Below are 22,683 nucleotides of genomic sequence, written 5' to 3' on the forward strand. Positions count from 1 at the left end.
AGCCACCTCTGGGGCAGACTGATGGAAGCGAGGCAGCCAATCAGCACCATCGGCCAACCCAACCACTCACTCACGCTCTTTCATTCATTCTGGCCTATTGTACATGTTTTTTTAGTAGTGGGGTAACCAGAATACTTGGAGAAAACCTTCGCAGACACGGGAAGAACATGCAAACTCCACAGAAACGTCCGGGACACTAACCGCTGTGCCACCATGCCGCCAAGAAGTTGAAACACTGACATTACAGCAACTGAGCATTTAATATAGGGATTCCTAAAATGCATGTCTTCTCATTTAAGATTACCCAAAAAAACACATTTATTTACAAGGAGACAAATTACAATTTAGAGTATGGTCTATGAATTTAAGAATTACTGCGTCATCTGGGCTTCCATGGCCTGTGTGGTCCATTCAGGCGCCGCTGTACGGATCTTCTCCAGCAGATTGTTGACTTGAAAACAAAGAGACTGTATTTGTTTGTCCCAAGTAGGAAGGGGTTCCCGAGCTGTGAAAGAATACACAACATTAAAACCTAATTTCTTTGAATTGTACGTTGGATTTTTGACAGATAAAAAGTACTTGCTTTCAAAATGTACAATGCCATCAATTTGATCAATGAAGCCATTCATCCGTCCTTCAGTGATCATTTGAGAAGCAATTTTCTCAGCCTTACAGGATAAAAATAACTTTATCAGTCTAAATATTTCATTTTACATTATTAGATATATACAAGTTACTGTTGCATGTTAATATAACTAATTTCTTACCTTTGCGGGAGGGATTTCCAACAGTGCCCCTAGTTCTTCAAAAGTGATGTTATTGTAGAGTTTGCTCGCAGACAACAGGTTGTGCTCGATAACAGCTCTGTCCAGTATGCTGGATCCTAAAAAAAAAAACATTTATATCAACCACCGACAAATCCTGAATCTAAATACTTGCAGACAAACAAATGTTCATACCATTGTGCACAGTGAGCCAGACAACGTGTCAGTATTTTTTGGCCAATTTGTCCAACAAATATATTTACTATTAGGTCATTTACAATCTGCCCATGAAGATTTTTGTTTTTACTCATTGTAAATAAGATACCTCTTTTTTACTGCTTAACTGTTGGTATCACTTTATTTTACAGTACCTTCATACCTAACTAAACAAACTAAATCTAGTACAATGTAATGAGCTCTGTAACAATCTGTAAGAACTTGTACCTATGGGTTAGATACACAATGGAACAACTTGTATTAGTACTTTGTAGGTTCATAATGTAATAGGACACGAGACCCTCAGGGTTTGGGCTTAAGGTTAGGGTTAGAGTTATGTCTTATTACATTATGTACAAACTACAAATACATATTATTCCATTGTGTATCTAACCCATAGGTATAAGTTATTACACGCTGTTACAGAGCACATTACATTGTACTAAACTTAGTTAGGTACAATGTATCAAGGGTACTGTAAAATAAAGTGTTTTCTAACTGTTTGACTGATCTTATTAAGTGCCGAATGCAACAAGTGAATTTCTCCATTGCGAGATCAATAAAGGATTATCTTAAGTAATTTGTAGGTTTTTGACATTTGATATAAAAAAAGAAATAGAGGAAACATCTACATTAAATACAAAGCAAAATACAAAATACAAAGCACAGGGCTAAATAACTCACTTACCGTCTGCAGTGGTGGCTTTCTGGTGGGGCATGAGCATTGCAGCAAATTCTTGAAGTTGGTTTCCTCTAATAATGCGATCCAAGTACATTTTCTCCAGTATACCATATGCTGCCAACTGTTGGCAGCGTTCATCTTTGAAAAGAGTGGCAAGCATGCGAGAGCGCTGCTGGCCTTGAACATACAATATAAACATTTTACAGTGAAATCTTGTGCGTTGAAAGGACACACAACTGACAGAGGCAAGTAACAACTACAGCTGAAAGAGATCGTTCTCTAGCCAATTAAAGTTTTACACCGTAATGTAATGTGAAGAGTGTGTAAAATGTTTCCAATGGTAAATCAGTAGCATTGCACAAAATACCTGCAGAGGCCAGAATGGTACAGTTGAGAGCATGTTTCAGAGCCTCCAGTCGTTCACTTTCATGGACAATTGACTTGTAAGACAGCTCATTGTATCTTTGTGCAGCTTCAATAAACTTCCTCCTGAAGTCTAATACTCTGGCATAACACACCTTTAAAAACATAAAACACTGTATCAAGACACAAAACATGACATACATATAACGCAGTCCCAATGAAAGTTTGGATGCATAAGCAGGGCCTTTCGCAGCTCAGCACTAATTATAGAATATGTTATATACTGTTTCAAAAATGTAGCTCAGTTACACTACTTTGAGTTACTTCTGAGTTACTTTTGCAGTCAGAGATTTCCTTTTCCTTTGCTATTCCCATTGTCTTGTGTTTTGACTGCGTTAGCACATCTTATACACCAGTGTCCAACCGGAGGGGATTTTGATTCAGACGTCAATAAAAAACATTTAAATGCACTTGTAACTTTACTGTAACGTTACTTGAATCTTAATGACAAATACTATTACCGTATGTTGTGTAAGTAATATATTATAAATATTACTGAAAAAAGTAATATTTTTGTAACTTCTTGTAACCTTTTGTAATCCGTTACACACATACCTTGTAGTGAATCTGCAGCTGTTCATTTGAAGACTCATTTTGTAGCAGTGAAGCTCTATTTATGTAGGCCTCAGCCTGTACTGGATCGTCATCTTCTAAGTAAAGTCTGGCAATTTTCAAGTATGTATCCAACTTGTAGTCAACATTATATTGCCTTCAGCAGGTAGTAAAATAAACAATTAGAACATAGAATAAAAGTAAGGTGCACAAAAACTACAAAAAACTTACTTTTGTCCTGTCTCAAGAGGAATTCCTACTAATACCTGGGCAGCATTTCTCCAGTCTCCTTCCTTTTCATAAATTGTTGCTAAGTGCTGTCTGATTGAAGCCACCTATCAACAAAAACAGTAAACGGTAATGCCACTATTTTTCATTTTACAGTCTCCATTAGTTACTATGGAAAATGCAAAGTACTGCCGTTATGGTTCACATTAAAGCATTAGGACACTACAGCCAGTTAGACATATTTACCAATAGTGACCTCGTTTCTCCGCTTTTAAAACTGTTACTAGTTACTAGTTTAGGCTGGGACAAAATGTTGGATCGGATCCCTATACCATTAGTATGGCTACTTTATCAAGTATCACAATACTTTCAATGCTAGTGTTTGGAGACATTTTTATCATCCTTAGTTTTCCAGTAACAGCACTTTGTTACATTGCCTGTTAATACACTTTTCAATCTTAACATTTCAATAAATGTCGAATGGCATTTGGTTTATAAACTTTGGACACATGACTGTTTTCTTTTTACACATACCTGCATTAAGGTAAACATATTATTTACTGTATCGCAATACATATGGGATCGACTTAAGTATCAGATTGGTCCCCGAGTATCGTGATATGCACCGGATCGTGAAAAAAGTGCATAGTCCCAGCCCTAGTTATTAAAGGAGCTATCCTTGATTTTTTTAATTTTCTGTATTGGAATAAAATTTGTTTTGTCCTTTAGTATATGGTAAAAGCAGACATTTATCCAAAAAACACTGGTTTTAAAGTCTTTTAAACAGTCATATAATGTCAGGCTAGTAGGCATTTTTTTCAGTGAAGTGACCATTTTCCTCCCTGAAAGTTGTGAAACCTGGTTTAAACTCAGCCCCTGTGACGAATGTTGATGTTGTAAATCCATTAGGAAAGTTTGAGATGAGTTTGGACCAGAAAATAGCTATTTGAAATTTGAGTGACCCTGTTGCTTTGTAAATTCAGGTATAGCTCCTTTAACTAATGTTAGTCTATGGACAATGTAGACGAACTTGTGTAAGAAACATTTTCGGTGTAACAGCAATTAATGACATTCCATCCCAAACTCTATTCACCTTATTCCAAAGGTTTGCGTGGGCGCCGCCATGAATTGTGCCCGCCCCTTTTCTCCTATCGGTTAACATGGGATTGGGTTAGGGTTAAGTCCAGATAAAATCAGTTACTATAAACAAAGCCGTTTTCAGGCCGCGCAGAGAAACAGTGCAGTGTTGACTTGTTGGTGCAAGTGAACATTGGCCATTTCACACAAATCAATGGACTAAATATCAGATTTGAGTGGAGAACATTTTCCGTCGTTCTTCGTTTAAATGAACGGGCTTCACTCTCGACTGGAAGTGTCAGGACAACGAAAGTGCAGAGACAAGGCAAAAGTGGGCGGGGTGGAATAAGGTGAATAGAGTTCCACAGTTACCATGGAGATCTGCAATCTTTGCAGCCGTTAGCATACATTTCCATTGACTAACATTAGCTAAAAACTGTATAAGAAGGAGAGAAAGGAGAAAACAGTCGTGAAACAACTCTGTTAAGCTGCTGAGTTAGTGCTGGTGGTGTTGTCCAAGTGTTTTAATGTGAACAATAACGCCAGTATTTTAACTTTTAAAATCTCCATTTGTTCACAATTGCTGCTAATCCCATAATGCTCAGCGACATGACATTCCCGAACTCCAACAGAACTTTAGCATGTTGTGTTGAAATGTACCTGTTCCTCAAAGGAGATCACCCTGGGTTGAATTCTTTCCAATGTAAAATGATACACTGCTTTTGCTGTAGCATCTGGCAGACTTGGCAGATGGGTACAGAAATCAGTCAACAATTGCCTTGAGATCACAAGGCTGACATTTTCATTGACCACTGAAAAAATAGACATCAGGCACACACAAGTCTTTTTACATAAGATCAATACATTACAAGAGATTAAGAGACATAGATCATGCTTTGCTTACTTGCTTCAACAAATGCCTTCAGTGATTCCAGTTGATCTGCACCTGTTGACTGAACAGCTTTTTCCAAAATCTGACGGTATCTAAGAAGAAGAGGAGTGGAAGTTTTATTAATAAAAATAATAACAAAGGGCAACGCTTGTCCAAAACTCAGACTCAATAGTTACACAGTGGCAACTCTTAGATTTTTAAAACCTTCACGTATGGTGAGATCAACTATCCCCTTCGCGTCAATAACCATTTGGAGGAGTGATTAACTTTCACTCACGTTTGTCCCTAAGCAATTGAATGACGGAAGCTAATGTTAGCTTAGCCTAATGTTTTGCTAAATCGGTTCGTGCAATATAACCGGGAATATGCGAACTACTGCTTTGCTATACTTTATACTAACTTGGCCGCTAAATCTTTATGAGATCCACTTGAATTCATCAGTTGCGATAGCTCCTGTTTCACTTCAGACGCCATTGTTTTCTCGCAAAGTGTCAACGGCAGCTAGTTAGCTCTGCTCGATGCTACCAGGTACTTCTTCACTGTCTTTCGTGTTGTACGTAGGGTGGTACTCTGCCCATGTCTGCCCCCTGCAGGCCCTTTACACCCTCGCAATGGTCCAATAATGGAAAGCTGCGGACGCTGGGACGTGTGCCACAAGCAGACCTGAGCTTTTTCAGGTGCCCTCAGGGTCAGGTACAATTTTGACTTTTTTGATCTTTAATTAGAGATTATTGGATTTGTGCAATAGTAATTTCTCTAGCAGTTTATAGTTTAGCCCTTACAATATCTATTTCGCTTCATTCCCGATCCGGATCTAGGCCTTGTTTATTTGTAATCTTGTATTTATTATGTAAACATTCTATTTTATTGTGTGAGTCAGTGTAGGCGTTTTCGTTTAGTTTCTTTTTTTGTTTCAGATAAAAGTGCTTCGCTTGATTGTTGCTGTTTGTTTGTTTTTTGTTTGTTTGTTTTTGTGTTGATGTTATTTTAAGGGGGCAGGAGCACAGCAAACACATGCGTGTTTTTGGCTTTGAAGGGTTGAAGCATGGATCTATTAGGGTTGAAGCCATTGAAGCCTAAATTGAAGCAGTTTTGAAACGCATGCGCTTTGGGGCTTCTAGGCGGCATCCCCCCCATAGAAATAAAAAGGAGAAGCGGCACTCTATCCTATACATGCGGACAGATCTGGGAGACTTTTGTTATGAACAATCCAGATGTTTTCAGCAACTATCGACCACATATAGGTGAGGTCAAAACCTAGTTAAAAATCATTAATGAATGTGTAGCTTCTGAGATTTTACTTTAGATATAAATTAGCATATCAAAGTGTTTTCTGAGCTAAATGTTTTATTCTGCTTTTATTTATATTTATATGTGTATGCTTTATATGTATACATATATTCTTGTATATAAAATGCCTCCAGTTACTAGTATTACTTGCGCATTTCCTGTCTATTTTGCACCCCCTGAGTGTTTCTTGAGAGCTGACAGTACAAGTGAATTTCTCCATTGTGAGATCGATAAAGTCTTGTCTTATCTTAAATGCTAAATACAATTCAGTTTTTGCCTTTTGTGGGATCGGATTGTCGGATACACATCCAGTGACCATTAAACTTCATCATGATAATGGTAAAGAAACCACAGAAATTATATAAATGTCACGAGAAGGACAAAACATACCTCCCCATACGTTAGTATTGCGCTCGCCTCCTCTATTCATTTGCATGGGATCATTTAAATCGGGTCTGGGATTCGACGGCTAACAAAATGTGTGCATTTGTAGGAGCAGGCTCAGATGGCTACAGGCATTTCTGTGATATCTATGATCAATCCTTCACTTGTTGACAGCTCAGTGTTGTGGCTTTAAGGCGTCTTAGCGTGATGACGTACTGCGCCGTGGGCGTGGTTGATCTGTGAAATGTCAGGGAGTAATGGCGCTCGGCGCGGTATTTTGAACAATCGCTTTTTACTTTTCTCATTTTATCTGCAAACGCTACCCATCGTCAACAACACGGGTAAGCAAAACACAAGAAAATAGCGAGTGGATGTTTTCCGTGGCATCTGTCAGATACAAGGGCTCTTAACAGCGGGTTAGGTTTTACAGCATATTAGAGCTAGCTAGCTCTGGTTAGCAAGCTCAGCAAGTTTGCTCGTATAGTTGTCTGCTGAGTTTACTTTATTAGGTTGATATTAATTTAAACAAATGGATGAAGAGATATACGCCAAAAGTGGATAGCAAAGGGCAAAATAGTTGGCTGTACCGTGTTACGCTGCCGTGTCCATATAATTGCTATTCAGCGTATTAGGTTGACGTCTTATTTGTGTCTTTTGTTTCGGTCACATACTTTTAATGGGCATCATTAGTAACTGAAAGACTGATTTTATTTTATATTTGAAAACTATTGTGATTCGCTTTCCTTATGAAACATGTGTCCACTTTGTGTTACTCTGTTCATTTGTAAACACCACACATCTCTATGTATAAATGAAAAAGCTAATCGTATGTAATGAATGCCCATTACATATACGGCCATAGTACGTGCATTGATTGTTTTAAAAGGTACACATCTGTCAAATATTACAAGCTAGCGTTGTTTATGTTTTTTACCCCGTGTGAAATAAAGTTCTTGGTAAACTAGGCTAACAGTGGCTGCCCCCACCACCCCCCAAAAATCGTCTATGTTATGGTCGTGTGCACTCTTGATGTGTTTTGGTCCATGGGAAATGTTAGGCACATTTACTAGTTAAGGAGACACAGCGTTTGTTAGCCGAAAGCTAGCCCTGGTGATGACGATCTAAAAATGGCGGATCTTTCGAAATCCAACGCCGGCCCGAAATAGTAACTTGCAAACTGCCTTTACGTTTTCTTTGTCCTAGATGGGCATAATGGTGTATTTGTATGGATGACGTTAGCTTAGCCTAGTTTCTTATCAACAGTATTAACAGTATTAAAGCATGAGAGTGATAGAATAATTGCGAAGAGTCTAGCTAGTAGCTGCATATACAGTAAATATAATTAGTGAGGTTGATAAATAAGGAAGGGTTGAATCCTTGTGATTTGACACATTTGTTTTTCCCAAACAGAAGTCAACATAGGAATAAATGACATGGTCCTAAGCAACACACTAGATATAACAACAGCCACTTCTGCTGTCAGAAGACATCCAGAGCAAACTGGAACCTTTTACCTTAATGTAAAACTTGACTCAATCAGTTCGGGAATGTGATGTCATTATGTGATTAGCAGCAATTGTAAACTAATGGAGATTTTAAAAGTTAAAATACCGTTATTAGTTAGTTATTGTTCACATTAAAACACTTGGACACTAATGCTAATGTTATGGAAATGTATGCCAACAGCTGCAAAGATGGTGGATCTCCATGGTAACTGTGGAATTTCCTGAACTCTATACCCAGTCTTCAGTTACATTTATCCAAGTACATGCACTCAAGTACATGTCACTGAGTAGTTTTACCATATGGTACTTTTTACTTATACCTGAGTAATAATATTAGTATCTGTACTCTTATTTGATTAAATTAATAGTTACTCTTTGCGCAGTGAATAAATATTTGAGCGGCCAAAGCTTTATTGTTGACGCACAAAAATTAGATGTAGTTTGTGTTACATGTACTTTATTCTACAGATCTTTTCTATTCTTTTTATGGCATTTCCTTTGTAAATACTAGGATTATCACATCATTTCATGTTTTGTTTCTCACAATGCATGTCACTACTGAATAAATAACCTGACTTTTATGCTAAAACAGTTACTCTGTACTCAAGTAGCATTTTCCCCAGGTACTTTTTTACTCTTGAGTAATTATTCTGGTCTCTACTTTGTACTTCTTCTGGAGTAAAATAATTTCAAAGTTAAGTTACTCTTACTTGAGAAGATGTTTTCAGCTACTCTGCCCACGTCTGATTATGCCGTGTTTAGGAAATAATTTAATGCAGTCTTTCTTAACCACCAGGTGTGCCTTGGAAGATGATCCAATTTCACCTGATCCCTTGTCTTTCATCTGTCTTTTATTCCGTTCCTGCAAGAATATCAGCTTTGTGCTGAATAAAACAGGCCCAGGTTTCACACTTGAGTAAGTAAATACAGATCATATTTTCATTACATTTCAATAAAGATGCTTTTGTGGCATTTTTGTTTGATGTTCCTTGTGATTTTTCCAATGTGAAATATGTGCCGTGGCCCCAAACCGTTGGGAAACACTGTTTTTATTTATTCAACTTGTACATATATTTTTCCCTTCAGGACTACTTCGACTTGCAGGCATGGATGTGGTGTCCCCAGAGCTCAACAGCCTCCTCCCAGATGAGATAATGGATACTGAGGCCATGGAGGATATTTCTGACTCCCAAGCTCTTGGCACCGCTGCTCAGTCTAAGACCACCAATGAGACATCTGTTCCAATGGAAACGGACACGTCTTCAAGCCTCTCCTCAGCAGAGAACACACTGGTCGCACCCGCCTCAAAGGACTCTTCACCAAGCAGCAGCAGTGCTGGAAATCAAATTCCAGCTTCTGTTTCCAGTACAACATCATCTCTTCTCAAACAATCATTGGCCACTTCTACCACCAGCACCAAAACTACAAATAGTGTTACTGGAACCACTTTGTCAACTGGGGGATTAAAACTCTCTGCCCCCTTCACCATTTCTGCTGCAAACCATCAAATTATTCTCAACAAGGTGGCCACAGCACAGGCGAACGAAGCATCAAAATCTTCTGCTTCTTGTCACCAGGTTATTAAACAAGAAGGCCAGAAACTATTGGTTACAGCAATTGGGAAGTCTGGGTCACCTATAGTTTTGCAGTTACCAAACACTGGCAGCAAAGCACCCGTGGGCCAAACATCTGGGGACCCAAAAATGCAAACTCCACAATTTAAAGTTGTGACTATAGGAGGGAGACCTGAACTGAAGCCACTTGTTGGATGTACAACCAATCAGATGACTGCATTAAAGACACAGCAACTAAAGGCAGTTCAGGTATACGCTTAAGTTATAACACTGCTTTTATCTGAATTGGTCAAGCATATTACTGTGTTGCTTTGTAATGCTTTATGCATTATTCACAACTTTTAATGTTGTTTTTAAAATGCCATCCATTTATGTGTTAACTATTGTCTGTTGTTAACTGGCACAGATTGCAAAAAAAACACCGACATCATCTGCACCAATTAAGTTTATCATTACAAAAACCGTCAACAGCAAAGGAGCCAGTCCGCAGTCACCAGTTGTTGCAGGCAAGTTTGTGCTGTATTTAAGCTATTTGCTTTTTTATATACTTTGTGTCATACATCTGATTGTTTCTTTTTTTGATATATATACATATATAGGACGAGTCCTAACGCAGACCTCGTCCGTTTTGCCAACCAAAACCATAACATTGACTGAGTCGATTGGCACAAGCTTACAGAGCATCCCAAGCAAGAAGATTGCAATATCCCCTTTGAAGACTCCCAGTAAGGTAAGCCCTGCCAAAGACAATTGACATGCAGAATTATCTGTCATAGTGTTGACCAAAAATCCTTTAGGAATATGATTGGCAATATTACATAGTGAGTACACAAAGATGTAATGTGTGCACCAGAAGTGATCAGAAGTTCTTAAAACTGACGTATTTAATGATAGTTAAGTGTGGTTGTCTTGAGGTCATGTCTCACTGTGTGTATTTTATGTAATGATTTCCATTATCTATTTGTTTGGTTCTGTCTGAAATCTTTTATGTGACAGCACAATATTCTAAAGTGTTTATACAGGGCTTGAAATTGTGACCAATTTGGTCGCAAATGCAAATAACATTTAAAAAAATATATTTGTAGAGATACATATTTATAGATATTGGTGTTACTACTGCTTGAAATTCCTAGAAACGGGTAAAAAGATCAGTTGCGCTGCCTTCACTGTGTTTGCCCCTTGACTGTGGAATACTCTGCCCTTATATCAGAGAAGCCAGTTCTCTTACTGTCTTAGGGTCCAAATAGGGCCAACAGAATAAAATGTGGAGAGAGGAAAAAGGAAACGGGCTAAATACAATAATTCACCTAAGTCAGTGACTGACATTCCAAAGTGTTTTAGAGACAGGCCTAAATTGTTTTCAATTATTTCTATCAAAAAAAAGTTTCGATCTACACCTTCACAGAGCACAGTTGAAGCGCCATCATCGCGCTTGGAAATTGAGAACTTTTTCTTCGTGCTTTGTCACATTTCCAAGAGAATGGCGAACTACAGGTACATTTACTTCTATGAAAGTGTCGTCAGAACTCAAGAGCTAATAAATGCCATTAGGTTATTCTTTAAACGCGTGTGTTCAGTCAGACAGACGCGCTGTCCCACAGCGGCTCTACACAGGAGTGTGGTCAGGTTTAGATTTGCTTTCCTCGGTCAGTCTGTGCAGACGGCCTCGGCTTGGTTACTGGTGTTCGGAGCCGCTCTGGAGTGTGGCAGAGCTGGGTGCATGGTGTATCGCTCTAAACTGACTTTTGATGACTAGTCTAGCCTATTTTTCGCTCTGTCCATAATATTTCAGTGGTGTGAGACCCAAGTTCTGCAGCCCAACCCTCGCTGTGCAGCTGATGCCGCAGTCAGATCTGGATAAGGGTTTACCTCCTGTCTGAGTTATTGTGTAAATGTGTTGAGGGGGGTACGTTCGCGTGACACCTGCCGCTCTCCATTGTCTCCACGCGCACAACTTTGTTTGGATTTGAGCTGTTGTTTTATCTTCCTCACGTCATAGTTCATTCTACAGCGGTGTTTATGGACCTATTAAAGGACTTGTGTAGCACTCTGTGAACTAATGAGGTGCATTTGTTATTGAAAATATGACACATTCATTCTTTTTTTTAATGGCCGATAATTCTTTTGAATGGCCAACGTTTGCGACTCAGCCGGCCAAAGTCTCCTTATCCATACCTATTAGTTTGTTAATATTGTTCAACAATACAATACAATGGGAAAGAATGGCTGGACATAATGGAAACATTAGGAAAAAAATGCATTTTTTGCAAATACATTATCGTACTATATGTTCTTTTTTTGTTGTTTGTTTTTGTTTATGTGGTATTTTTTTAATAATGTGTGTGTTTTTACTGAATGACTTTAAATTGAGCTGTGTTGAAAGACACATTTCTGCTCTTTTGAACAGACAATGAAGTTCTATTCTATTCTATATTCTATTCTCTATTCGAGTAGTTATATCCAGTAATTTTTACTCCTTGAGTAAGATTGTAATGAAGTATCTCTTCATACTTACTCGTACTTCACTTGTATATGTCGTCATTTGTGCCACTGAGTAAATTTAAAAGTTACAAATCTTCAACTCGACCTAAAAAAATATGTAGTTTGTGTTTCATGTAGTTTTTTTAAAGAAATATACAGTATATGTCTATATATATATTTATATATTTTTTATGGTGTTTTATTTGGAAACTTTAGGACTTTTTTAGTCTCAAAATTTTTGTTAAAACTGACGCATCAATCAAAATGTACACTTAAACAGTCAATACTCACAGTACTCGAGTAACATTTTTTCCTAGTACTTTTACTTGAGTATTATTTGGGTCAGTACTTTTTTCTTGCACTTGAGTCAAATAATTTCAAAGTTCTTACATTCTTTCTTAAGTATTTTGGTTGCTCTACTCTGGTTCTCTGCCATATCTCCAGTGAATTTTTGTACGTTTTAATGAACTAGTCCTGGGTTGTTGTTTTTTAGAATGAGTTCAAAGTTTAAACTTGGTTAGTACGATCTGCAGACACTGAGCTACAGTCAATATGTTTTGCGGTTTTGTCGTCATGGTCCAATAACAGTTTTTGTCTTGTATGTTACACTTTACTTTACAGACACAGATAAAGTCCAGTCTTGTTCATATTTTGAATTGGGATGTCGCGGTGAACTTCTGCACCAAACACTCACACTAGGGCCGTCGCATTTTAAACCATAACCATAAAACCATTAAAAAAAATTACAATCTTTTTACAAAACGCAATATGTGGCGGCCGGTGTTGATTCTGTGGCGGTGCGGTGCAGTCTGTGTGGGAAACACTGGTCTTAATGAAGACCAAATAGACCAAAGACATTGTTAGCATTTAGCCTCTCCCAGCATGCCCTCAATCTGAAATACCAATAATGAAATTCTAGAACATGAACACAAACTATTGTTAATATTTGGGACCGCTGCTTTGACACAAAAGTAATTTCTAATATTCCACCTGTATCACATCTTTTTTAATTTCCGCAGGTAACCGTTGTATCTGTGGCATCTCCAACTTCCAGTGCCCCACAGAAGACCGTAACTCTGCCTGTGAATCTAGCACTTGGCCAGCAGATACTTGCAGTTCAGCAGTCTACGTCAGCTTCACCAGTCAAAGTGGTCTCTAGTCAAGCAACTGCACAGGTGAGAAGAGGGATCCTGCAAGGACAACGTGTACCTAAACTCCAAATAGTGCATGTAGTGCAAGGGGACACTGCAGCCCTCGATTCGTGCCACTATTCACATCTGATAAATTAAAACCCTACAGAGTTGCTGGAAAATGTGCTTTTGAGCCGTTTTCTGTTTCTAACTCTGGGCTGGGCGATGAATTTAACTCATTTAAAGGGGCTAGATGAAAGTTAACCATTTTATACTCACTACAGCCACCTCAGGTCATACATGTACCTGCACCTTCTATATTAAAGGCTGTGCATGACGGCAATTCGGACCCGACGTAACACTGTTTTGAGTGACAGTGCAGGATTATAGAGGCAGTTGTGGTGAATAGGTTTGAGCTCATTCTACACATTAGGACATTGTTGGAACATGTAGAACCTGTCAGAGCGGCTCAAGTGAAAACACGGCTCTATCAAACAGACTTTTAACTAAGAAAACAGGAGGCTCATCGTTGGACAGACTGACAGATTTCACACAACCGAAGCACAAGGACCATGTGCATCTTGTTTTGGGGGTTTTGCTGAGATTATTATTATTGTTAGTGCAGCAGAGATGCTTTCTTTGTTATGGTAGTCCAAGAGTCTGGACTTTGATGACATGCTCACTTTGTCAGTGCGCCAACTGCAACCAACGCACCGACATTGCTGCAATTTTTTGGCTGCAATTGTTGATTTTGTTCTACTAAAATTAGGCTTTTGTCATAGTCAATATTTGTTATAATGTAGCATGTTATTTGCACAGATAGAATAAAATGCAAATGTATACTGGGGAAAAATAGTGACCCTCGGAGACAAAAGCTTTGAGCACCTGGTTTAGGCTCTGGGCTCCTGAAAGACCCTGTTTAGATCATTTGAAGTGGCGACACTAGATTCTGGTTATGGCCATTCATACAAAAATAATTGGTTGTTGCACACACATTTTTTCTTATGCAACATTTCTTCCCTTTGTCATGTTTCAGAATATCAAGCCTGTGCAGTCTGTGGCGGTCGGTGGTGTCAGTGGTTCTCACTTCAAAACCATCATTCCACTGGGAACACAATCAAATGTGCAGCAGATTCAAGTACCGGGGAGCAGATTCCACTATGTTCGGCTTGTCACAGCAACAACAGCCAGCAGCACAGTACAACCCAGTGGTCCCAGCACAAATTCTGTACAGACAGGTGACTTACATTACACACAGTCAATATCACTATATACAGTGCCTCTCGAAAGTATTCATACACCATGAACTTTTGCACATTTTGTCATATTTACAACCCTAAACATAAAGATTTTATTTTTATTTTTTTACTGAAAGTTCACACACAAGTAACAGACAACTGTGAAGTGAAAGCAAAATGATACATGATTCTGTTATTTTTCAAAAAATAGAAAACAGAAAAGTGGGGCTTGCATAAGTATTCATACAGCATGAATGAATATTTTGTGGAACCCCCTTTTACTGCAATAACAGCAGAAAGTCTTTTGGGGCTTGACTCTACAAGATTTGCACATGTAGAGACTGACATTTTAGCCCATTACTCTTTACAAAACAACTCAAGCTCTGTCACATTAGAAGGAGAGCGTTTGTGAACAGCAGTTTTCAGACCTTTCCACATATTTTCAATAGGATTTAGGTCAGGACTTTGACTGGGCCATTCTAACACATTAATATGTTTTTATTGAACCATTCCATTGTAGATTTAGCTTTGTGCTTCGGGTCATTGTCCTTCTGAAGGTGAATCTCCGCCCCAGCCTCAGTTCTCTTGCTGACTCCAGCAGGTTTTCCTCCAAAATGTCTCTGTATTTGGCTCTATCCATCTTCACAACTATTCGTACAATCTCCCCAGACCCCGCTGAGGAAAAGCAGCCCCTCAGCAGCCCCTCAGCATGATGCCCCCCCCCCCCCATATTTGACACTGGGGATGGTGCACTCAGGACGATGAGCAGTGTTAGGTTTGCTCCATACATAACGTTTTGCATTTGGGCCAAAAAGTTACATTTTTGTCTCATCAGACCACAGCTCCTTCTTCCACATGGAGCTGTGTCCTCCATATGACTTCCAGCAAACTTTAAACGGGATTTCTTATGGCCTCCTTTCAATAATGGCTTTCTTCTTCCACTCGTCCATGAAGGCCAGATTTGTGTAGATACGACTTATAGTTGTCCCATGTACAGATTCCCCCAGCTCAGCGGCAGGACTTCACAGCTCCAGAGTTATCTTGGAGCGCTTGGTTGCATTTCTTACCAGTGTCCTCCTTGTTTGGTCGCTTAGTTTAGGTGGACGGCCCTGTCTTGGTAAGTTTGCAGTGGTGCTTTACTCTTTCCATTTCCAAATGATGGATTGAACAGTGCTCCGGGAGATGTTTAAATCTTGGGAAATCTTTGTATAGCTTAATGCTGCTTTAAACTTCTCCACAGCTTTATCCCTGACCTCTCTGGTGCTCCTTGACCTTCATGATGTTGTTTGGTGACCAATACTCTCCGACCACAGCTCTGAGGGCCTAAAAGAACAGCTGAAATTATACTGAGAGTAGATTACACACAGGTGCCTCTATTTAATGGTTAGGCCAAGGTGTGAACATTCTGCCGTCATTAGGAATGTTATAAAGGCAATTTATTGCACTTAGAAAATGCTGTATGAATACTTATGCACGCCCCACTTTTCACTTTTCTATTTTTTGAAAAATAACAGAATCATGTATCATTTTGCTTTCACTTCACAGTTGTCTGTTACTTGTGTGTGAACGTTCATTATAAAAATCAAAATCAAATCTTTATGTTTAGGGTTGTAAACATGACAAAATGTGCAAAAGTCCAAGGTGTATGAATACTTTCGAGAGGCACTGTAAAAGGCTAAAAAAAAAAGTTTTGTCCTGTTTTTAATTCTGAACTTCTGATATGCCCCAGCCAAACCGATGATGGTCAGTACAGGAGCAGTTAGGATGTCAGTCCCAATTGTCCCTGCACAGTCTATGAAACAGGTAGATATTTGTCTGCCAGTAGCACCTGTTCCTTTTCAGATTTGGCTTCAAGTTATTTGTTATTTGTAGGTGGCACCAAAGCCTTTGACAACAGCTGTTCAAGGGGTTTCCACGTCTCAGACACAGCAGCGCCTGATCATGCCAGCAACTCCCCTGCCACAGATCCAGCCCAACTTCACCAACCTGCCTCCAGGCACAGTACTGGCACCGGCACCGGGAGGGGGCAATGTCGGATATGCAGTTGTTCCTGCCCAATATGTCACACAGGTTTAGTCAACTGCTTCTGTAGAAAAATACTTTTTAAAATGTATTTATTTTACATATATACTTTTTGTGTTTGCTGATTGTTTAGCTGCAGCAGTCTCCCTTTGTGACCCTCGCCAACAACTCTAGTTTTTCTGCATCAAGCGGCGTCCAGACTCAGGCCAGACTTCCAGTTAATGGGTAAGTAAAGTGTCTATTTTATAGGGCTGGCACGATTCCCATTTGTCACGATCCGCTTTGGGGGGAAAGGGCCTTTGAGAGTCAGTAGTTGGCTTGCATATTTAAAGTTTCTCTTCACATTTTTGGTCATCTCTACACATAGCCTAAATGCCTAATTTTGATGCGAAAACATCAACTAAAATAAGTAGGGACTCTAACTTTTTAGCACAATTAATCGTATTTCTTCTTACTTCCTCCACCGAAGTTACTCAAGTCTAAAATACCATCTCAATGCAAAACACAGAGACGTCCTCGATGCTAAAGTTACCATTAGCCTCAAACACAATACTTTCAATACTTGTGTTTGGGGTCATTTTTATCTGCATTCCTTTGTTTTCCAGTAACAGCACTTTGTTACATTGTGTGTTAATGCTTTTTTTTTCAATCTTAACAGTTCAATCAATCCTGGTTTATTTATATAGCACTTTACAACAATACAAGATAGACCAAAGTGCTTCACAGAAACATAAAACAGTTCAAAAACACAAAATGATTACATCTTGGACATAAATCAGTTTGTTGTTGGTGTTAAAAGCCAGTTTGAAGAGATGAGTCTTTAATCTGGACTTAAAAAGAGACTGATCTGTGAGAACTTCAATAAATGGCATTTGGTTTATCAACTTTGGACACATGACACATTCTTTTTACATTTTAAGGTATTAAATTGAACGCATGTATTGCAATACGTATGGGATTGGCCCCTGAGTATCGTGATGCGTATAGCCCCCTTTCCAATGGAGCCAACCAGTTCAGTTCACTGGAGACCGGCTCATTTAGGGAGGGGCCGCCCCCGCACGTTTGTGTTCCAAGTGCCTTTAGGGTAAAGTGGTCTGTGTCGTTATGGGAGTGGTCAAGGACATTATGCATGTGACCAGCCATAACCACAGCCTGAGATCACTCTGCTTTAGTCCTGCATCAAAACACCTTTGTATATGCAACGTTTAGCCCTTAGCGCTCCATACAAAAATACTTAACCTTTACTATTATGTCTTTTTACATTCATGAAAAAAGGAAAAAAAATATCTGTAAATGTTTTCCTGCCTTTATTTGCCTATACCAGCACTGATAAGTCTTTATTTTATTTCTTTATTTGGGTTTTCTAGCAAGGCAGAAAAACGGAAAACACAATAATGCCCAAAAGGAGTGGCTTATTATTTATTATTTTATTTAATGTTTTCGTATCAAAACGGCAGAAATTGCTAAAATTGTGAAGAGAATAATAACTCAGTCTTAGATGCCTGACCCATCAGAGTGGAGACATGTCCCCTCTCCCCCAAACTGGTCTAGCAGGAAACCGCTCCAGACTGCAGGGCTGAAGTGTTCCCCTATAGTATTTTGCATATGAACACCATCACTGATCTTGATTGATTTTAAAAAAGTAAGCACTGTCTGCTTATTAGAAAATTGATTGGTTTCGTAACATTCCAGATGTCATACTGCATTAGGCCCAAAATATCCAGCCCGATCCCGACTGTTCATTTAGTCCAAACCCAACCCTGAAATGAGCCTTTAGTTCTGAAGAGTCTCTTATCTGACTTTACCAGGCTAACAAATAAGTAACAATCTTCAGTTGTGGTTCAGTGGTATCCTATTAAGTTGTTTTATTTTCTCATTAACGCAGCGTTTCAACAACAGAATCCACATCCAGACCAAGGAAACCATGCAACTGCACCAAGTCGCAATGTCTTAAATTGTAAGTATGTGCGTATGAAATGATCTGTACCACATTTTATGGGGTAAGAATGTGCTGCACTTAAAAGTTATCTAATAATTTTCATTTCATTTTTCTTATAGATATTGTGATTGTTTTGCAAATGGGGAGTTCTGCAATAACTGCAACTGCAATAATTGCTTCAATAACCTTGAGCATGAAACTGAGCGCCTCAAGGCAATAAAGGTAATCGTATGTTGGTGAGATTAGGACCTGCAATAAGTTAAAAAGGTTAATTAACTCCAGATTATGTTCAGACTTGTTTGGATCGTAATCCTGAGGCCTTCAAGCCGAAGATTGGTAAAGGCAAGGAAGGAGAGTCGGATCGTCGGCACAGTAAAGGTTGTAACTGCAAGCGGTCGGGGTGTCTGAAGAATTACTGCGAGTGCTACGAGGTCAGACATCATAAATGTAGTGTTCTGTACATAAACCATACTTATTAATGCAAACTGAAGAGTATTCATTTTTTCTTCTTTTGTGTAGGCAAAAATCATGTGCTCCTCTATTTGTAAGTGCATTGGTTGCAAGAACTTTGAGGAAAGCCCAGAGAGGAAGACGCTGATGCATTTAGCTGACGCAGCTGAAGTCCGTGTGCAGCAGCAAACAGCTGCTAAGACCAAACTGTCATCTCAGATATCTGACCTGCTCATGAGAACGACTCCGGTTATTCCCACAGGAGGTGGAAGGTAGTTGGGTCATTAATACAAATCTGTGGTCTGTGAAAAAAAAAAAAAAAAAGTGCATCATTCAGTAGAGCTCTCTTTTCTCAAATATTAACAGATTAATCCTGTCCGAGTACAGTGGTCCCTCGTTTATCGCGGGGGTTAAGTTCTAAAAATAACCCGCAATAAACGCTTTCCGCGAAGTAGACAGCGTTACTTTTCACAATTAATATATACGTTTTAAGGCTGTAAAACGTAAAACCCCTCACCACATACTTAATACACTTCTCTCACTAGTTCTCCCTTATGCCTGGTCTTCACTCTGTGATGTTCTTCGTCTAAAAGATTTTTAGATTCACATTACAGACGTGGGGATGGAAACATCGTGAGCTGCTCTCGTCTCCGCTCTGTACTTGTTCAAACTAAGAGACAATCGTAGCTATGACCAAAGTTTTATCGTAGCAGTTTCAGGCTTCAGAAGGCGAGTGTTTAGCTGAGGCGAGCACCACAGGCTGCCGTGTTTAAAAGTTCAGAGAAAGTAAACGCGGAGTCCGACCCGCTCATGCCCGGCCTGTGTTGCTGTGACTCTGCGGCGTGCGCTGATGTGTTAACGGACAGTGAGAGGAGGCTCACTCTGCGACTAGCCAATCAGGACGCAGAACTCGATGCGCGTATGGCATTCATACGCTGTAAAAAGCATGCTAAATGGTACTAAAAATAAATCCGCAAAACAGTGAGGCTGCAAAGGAGAACCATGTTAAAGCGAAGGACCACACTACAATGGAAATACTGCACTGTTATGATCTCTTATAATTAACTGCGCTTGAAATAATGAATATACCAGGCATTATGGTTATGCATTTGCATCATTTTTGCACAATGTTCCTTACATCTTACGTCATTTGGCTTTTCTGCTGTGACATCACAAGCATTCCCTGTTTGGAGCTCAACAGTTCTGCCCGTCTATATCTTTGCTGGATTAGGAAGTAAATATCCTATTGAAAATCTATGCAGACTTAAAAAAAATCAAATATCAAGAGTATGTCAGAAATATCTGCACAAGAGTATATTATACATAAGAAAGAAAGTGCTTTATACTTGGTATATACTTGATATATGATTGTCTGTAAAAATCTGATTGTGTTGATGCTCTTAACAATCATAGACACATGTTTACACTGCAGCCCAAGCTGCTTATGTACTTGTAAGTATTAACCCTTAAAAGCTTTTAAATGATAAATCCATTGCATTTGTGTTCCTCTAGGTTACCCTACACATTTGTAACAAAGGAGGTCCTTGAAGCAACGTGCGAGTGTTTGCTGGAGCGCGCCAAATGTTCAGAACAGACTCTTCAGCCTCAGGTGGAAGCTGAGAGGATGATCCTGGAGGAGTTTGGACACTGCCTTATGAGCATCATAAGTTCAGCAGGCAAAGCCAAAGTTGACTGTGCCTCCATAAACTGTTAAGCCTTCTCTGAGAATCGCTGACCGGACTGAGTCGGTGTTAAGAAGACTGGCCTGGTGAACGGCTGTGGTTTTACGGACACAAGGAAACGAGACAATCCCCTTTTTGCACGAAAAGAAAAAAACAGTACAATTGTGTTTTGAGATGGAGAAGCAGTCCATGCACCGAATTAAAGGGCATCCAAGTGAGGGACAAATGGGAAGAGCAAGTTGCCTTTACAAATTCATCCTCGATGTTACAGACAAAAGGGGGACATTTTAAATTTTCACTTCACATTGTGATGTCCATTTCATACTTTTCCCCTAACATTTGTTAAAACATTTTATTCAATAACGTTTGACAATTTCTAGATTTTTAAAAATATGCATTATCTGTCATTTTTATGTCATTACAATATTTCCTGTAGGATATCAAATTAACCTTTTTCTTTTGTTTATTCTGACAAGCATTTGTAATCACTGTTGAGCACCATTGTTGGAACAGCTTGTAGTTCTACGTGAAATTATTGCCCATCTCTGCTCCAACCAAAAGAAATGAAAATATAGTAATGATTTTATCTGAAAATAAATTGACTGAGAACGCACTAGTAAAATTACATCAACCTTTAAAGTTGTGATATTGGCATTTTATGGGAGACACTGACGCTGTTGGTGTTCGTCCTGAATTGCAATCATGAAGCATATGGTTCATGTGCTGTTGCTATTGCGTTTTTCTTTGTGATTACTGACCATTGCTAGATGAAACCATGTGTTTGAATAGCCACAAGTCACACTTCCTTTAAGGCGTGTTTATGTGTATTTTGTATTTTAGTTAGATCATTGCTGCTGTTCAAGCCAGACACCTTCACTATTTTTCATACAGTCTCCAAAATGAATGTCTACGTTTTCAAATAATAGGCTTTAGATATTTCTGTGTATAAACTAATCTGAACGTAATAAAACCATTTTAATTACAGACATAATTTGGGGGCTGTACATATTTATGATTTTAAGAAAAATAATGGATTCATATGTTTTCATAGTCTTTCCTTGTTGCTCTGAGATGCATGCGATACGATTCCACCACCCACTAGGGGACAGCACACGACCATAGTCATTATGACGTGCCTTTTCAATGGAGGGAATAAAGTGTTCATCAAATGTTCATGTTCTATGCACATCGGTATAAGACGAGAGATCGATGGTACAAAATTGATCCATGACGGTATCAAAGTGGAGTAAGATGCCTCACTGTAAGTATTCCCTTGGCACTACAGTCTGAGAGGACTGTCGTACCTTCAGCTGTGAAGAGGGAAATGAAGCCTCACGAACCTGCGGGGCTTCACAGTCATTGACTAAAGACACTTCAGTATTCAGTTTGTTTTCACAGCTTACTGCGACTGCAAATAGTTCAACATTGAAGCCTCGCTCTCTATGCTGCCATCTGCTGATGATTTGAATGTATTAAAGTTAATAAAGTACTTTATTTTCCTGGTGCCTTGAAATATAGTATGTGAAACTTGGTCTTCGAAGGTAATGAGAACCACCTTTCAAAGTAGGTTTACATCTAGACATAACATAAAGCTATTAATTCATTTCCATAAGTCGGGGTTTGGGTCACATGATCATTTTGCACCTACTTCAGCTCCAAACTGAAGCCTACCCGCCGTGCACACGTGTTTCCGCCACACGACTACGTTATTTGGTGTTTGTACGCAGATTAAAAGAAGAAATTGCGTGGATTCAATGAGTGGACAGGATTGATCGCTTGTGTAGGTGTTTTTGAGCGATAAACTTTCTTTTTGTTTTCTCAGGAATCGGCTCATTATGCAGCCCTGCGAGCAAGTACGTATCACGTTTGTTTTCTCCTGTCGTTACTAAACCCATTGATTATACAAATCACTACCCATCTGACTTATGGGAAAGATTAAAAACTTACGAATGAGGGTTAGAGTAGTTTAACTTGGCTTTTTTGAGCGCAATTTCCTTTCTAACGTGTGTTTCTTCTTTCAGCGTGTTCCCAGGAAAGTGTTGGAAACGTGCACCGCGCGCGCCTCGCAGCATTTTCTTGTGTGTGCGTTGATTCAATAAAATATTAAACCAAACAGGAATATTGTCTTCATTTTCCACATCGTTGAATGCTTGC

The 22,683-nt window shown here is 39.1% G+C and overlaps 2 protein-coding genes across 2 annotated transcripts; one reads left to right on the forward strand and one right to left on the reverse strand.

The window, feature by feature from the left end:
* Positions 1 to 219: 219 nt before the first annotated feature.
* Positions 220 to 5,383, reverse strand: cops4 (COP9 constitutive photomorphogenic homolog subunit 4 (Arabidopsis)). Its single transcript, XM_079551612.1, has 9 exons — positions 5,235 to 5,383; positions 4,847 to 4,926; positions 4,603 to 4,754; positions 2,869 to 2,972; positions 2,641 to 2,794; positions 2,030 to 2,180; positions 1,669 to 1,839; positions 768 to 883; positions 220 to 668 (listed from the first exon to the last, which is right to left on the reverse strand). The coding sequence occupies exons 1-9, from the start codon at positions 5,306 to 5,308 to the stop codon at positions 372 to 374; spliced, it is 1,299 nt and encodes a 432-aa protein (XP_079407738.1). The 5' UTR covers positions 5,309 to 5,383; the 3' UTR covers positions 220 to 371.
* Positions 5,384 to 6,740: 1,357 nt separating this feature from the next.
* On the forward strand, positions 6,741 to 21,745 carry lin54 (lin-54 DREAM MuvB core complex component). Its single transcript, XM_079551408.1, has 15 exons — positions 6,741 to 6,849; positions 8,810 to 8,929; positions 9,100 to 9,836; positions 9,994 to 10,093; positions 10,187 to 10,317; positions 13,088 to 13,243; positions 14,235 to 14,436; positions 16,166 to 16,239; positions 16,309 to 16,506; positions 16,592 to 16,683; positions 18,344 to 18,415; positions 18,517 to 18,619; positions 18,691 to 18,828; positions 18,917 to 19,119; positions 20,360 to 21,745. The coding sequence occupies exons 3-15, from the start codon at positions 9,120 to 9,122 to the stop codon at positions 20,559 to 20,561; spliced, it is 2,388 nt and encodes a 795-aa protein (XP_079407534.1). The 5' UTR covers positions 6,741 to 6,849; positions 8,810 to 8,929; positions 9,100 to 9,119; the 3' UTR covers positions 20,562 to 21,745.
* The last annotated feature ends 938 nt before the right edge of the window (positions 21,746 to 22,683 follow it).

The sequence above is a fragment of the Gobius niger genome, assembly GCF_951799975.1.
Source record: "Gobius niger genome assembly, chromosome: 2".
NCBI lineage: Eukaryota > Metazoa > Chordata > Actinopteri > Gobiiformes > Gobiidae > Gobius > Gobius niger.

What these genes read in the sequence shown, in the direction of transcription:
- lin54 (XM_079551408.1), top strand. Translation starts at nt 9,120, where the DNA reads ATGGATGTGGTGTCCCCAGAGCTCAACAGCCTCCTCCCAGATGAGATA. An exon ending in CTGCACAGTCTATGAAACAG is followed by an intron (nt 16,240 to 16,308) that starts GTAGATATTTGT and finishes TGTTATTTGTAG; the next exon opens with GTGGCACCAAAGCCTTTGAC. An exon ending in AAGTCGCAATGTCTTAAATT is followed by an intron (nt 18,416 to 18,516) that starts GTAAGTATGTGC and finishes TTTTTCTTATAG; the next exon opens with ATATTGTGATTGTTTTGCAA.
- cops4 (XM_079551612.1), bottom strand. Translation starts at nt 5,308, where the DNA reads ATGGCGTCTGAAGTGAAACAGGAGCTATCGCAACTGATGAATTCAAGT. An exon ending in CATAAAGATTTAGCGGCCAA is followed by an intron (nt 4,927 to 5,234) that starts GTTAGTATAAAG and finishes TCTTCTTCTTAG; the next exon opens with ATACCGTCAGATTTTGGAAA. An exon ending in TGGAAATCCCTCCCGCAAAG is followed by an intron (nt 669 to 767) that starts GTAAGAAATTAG and finishes TTATCCTGTAAG; the next exon opens with GCTGAGAAAATTGCTTCTCA.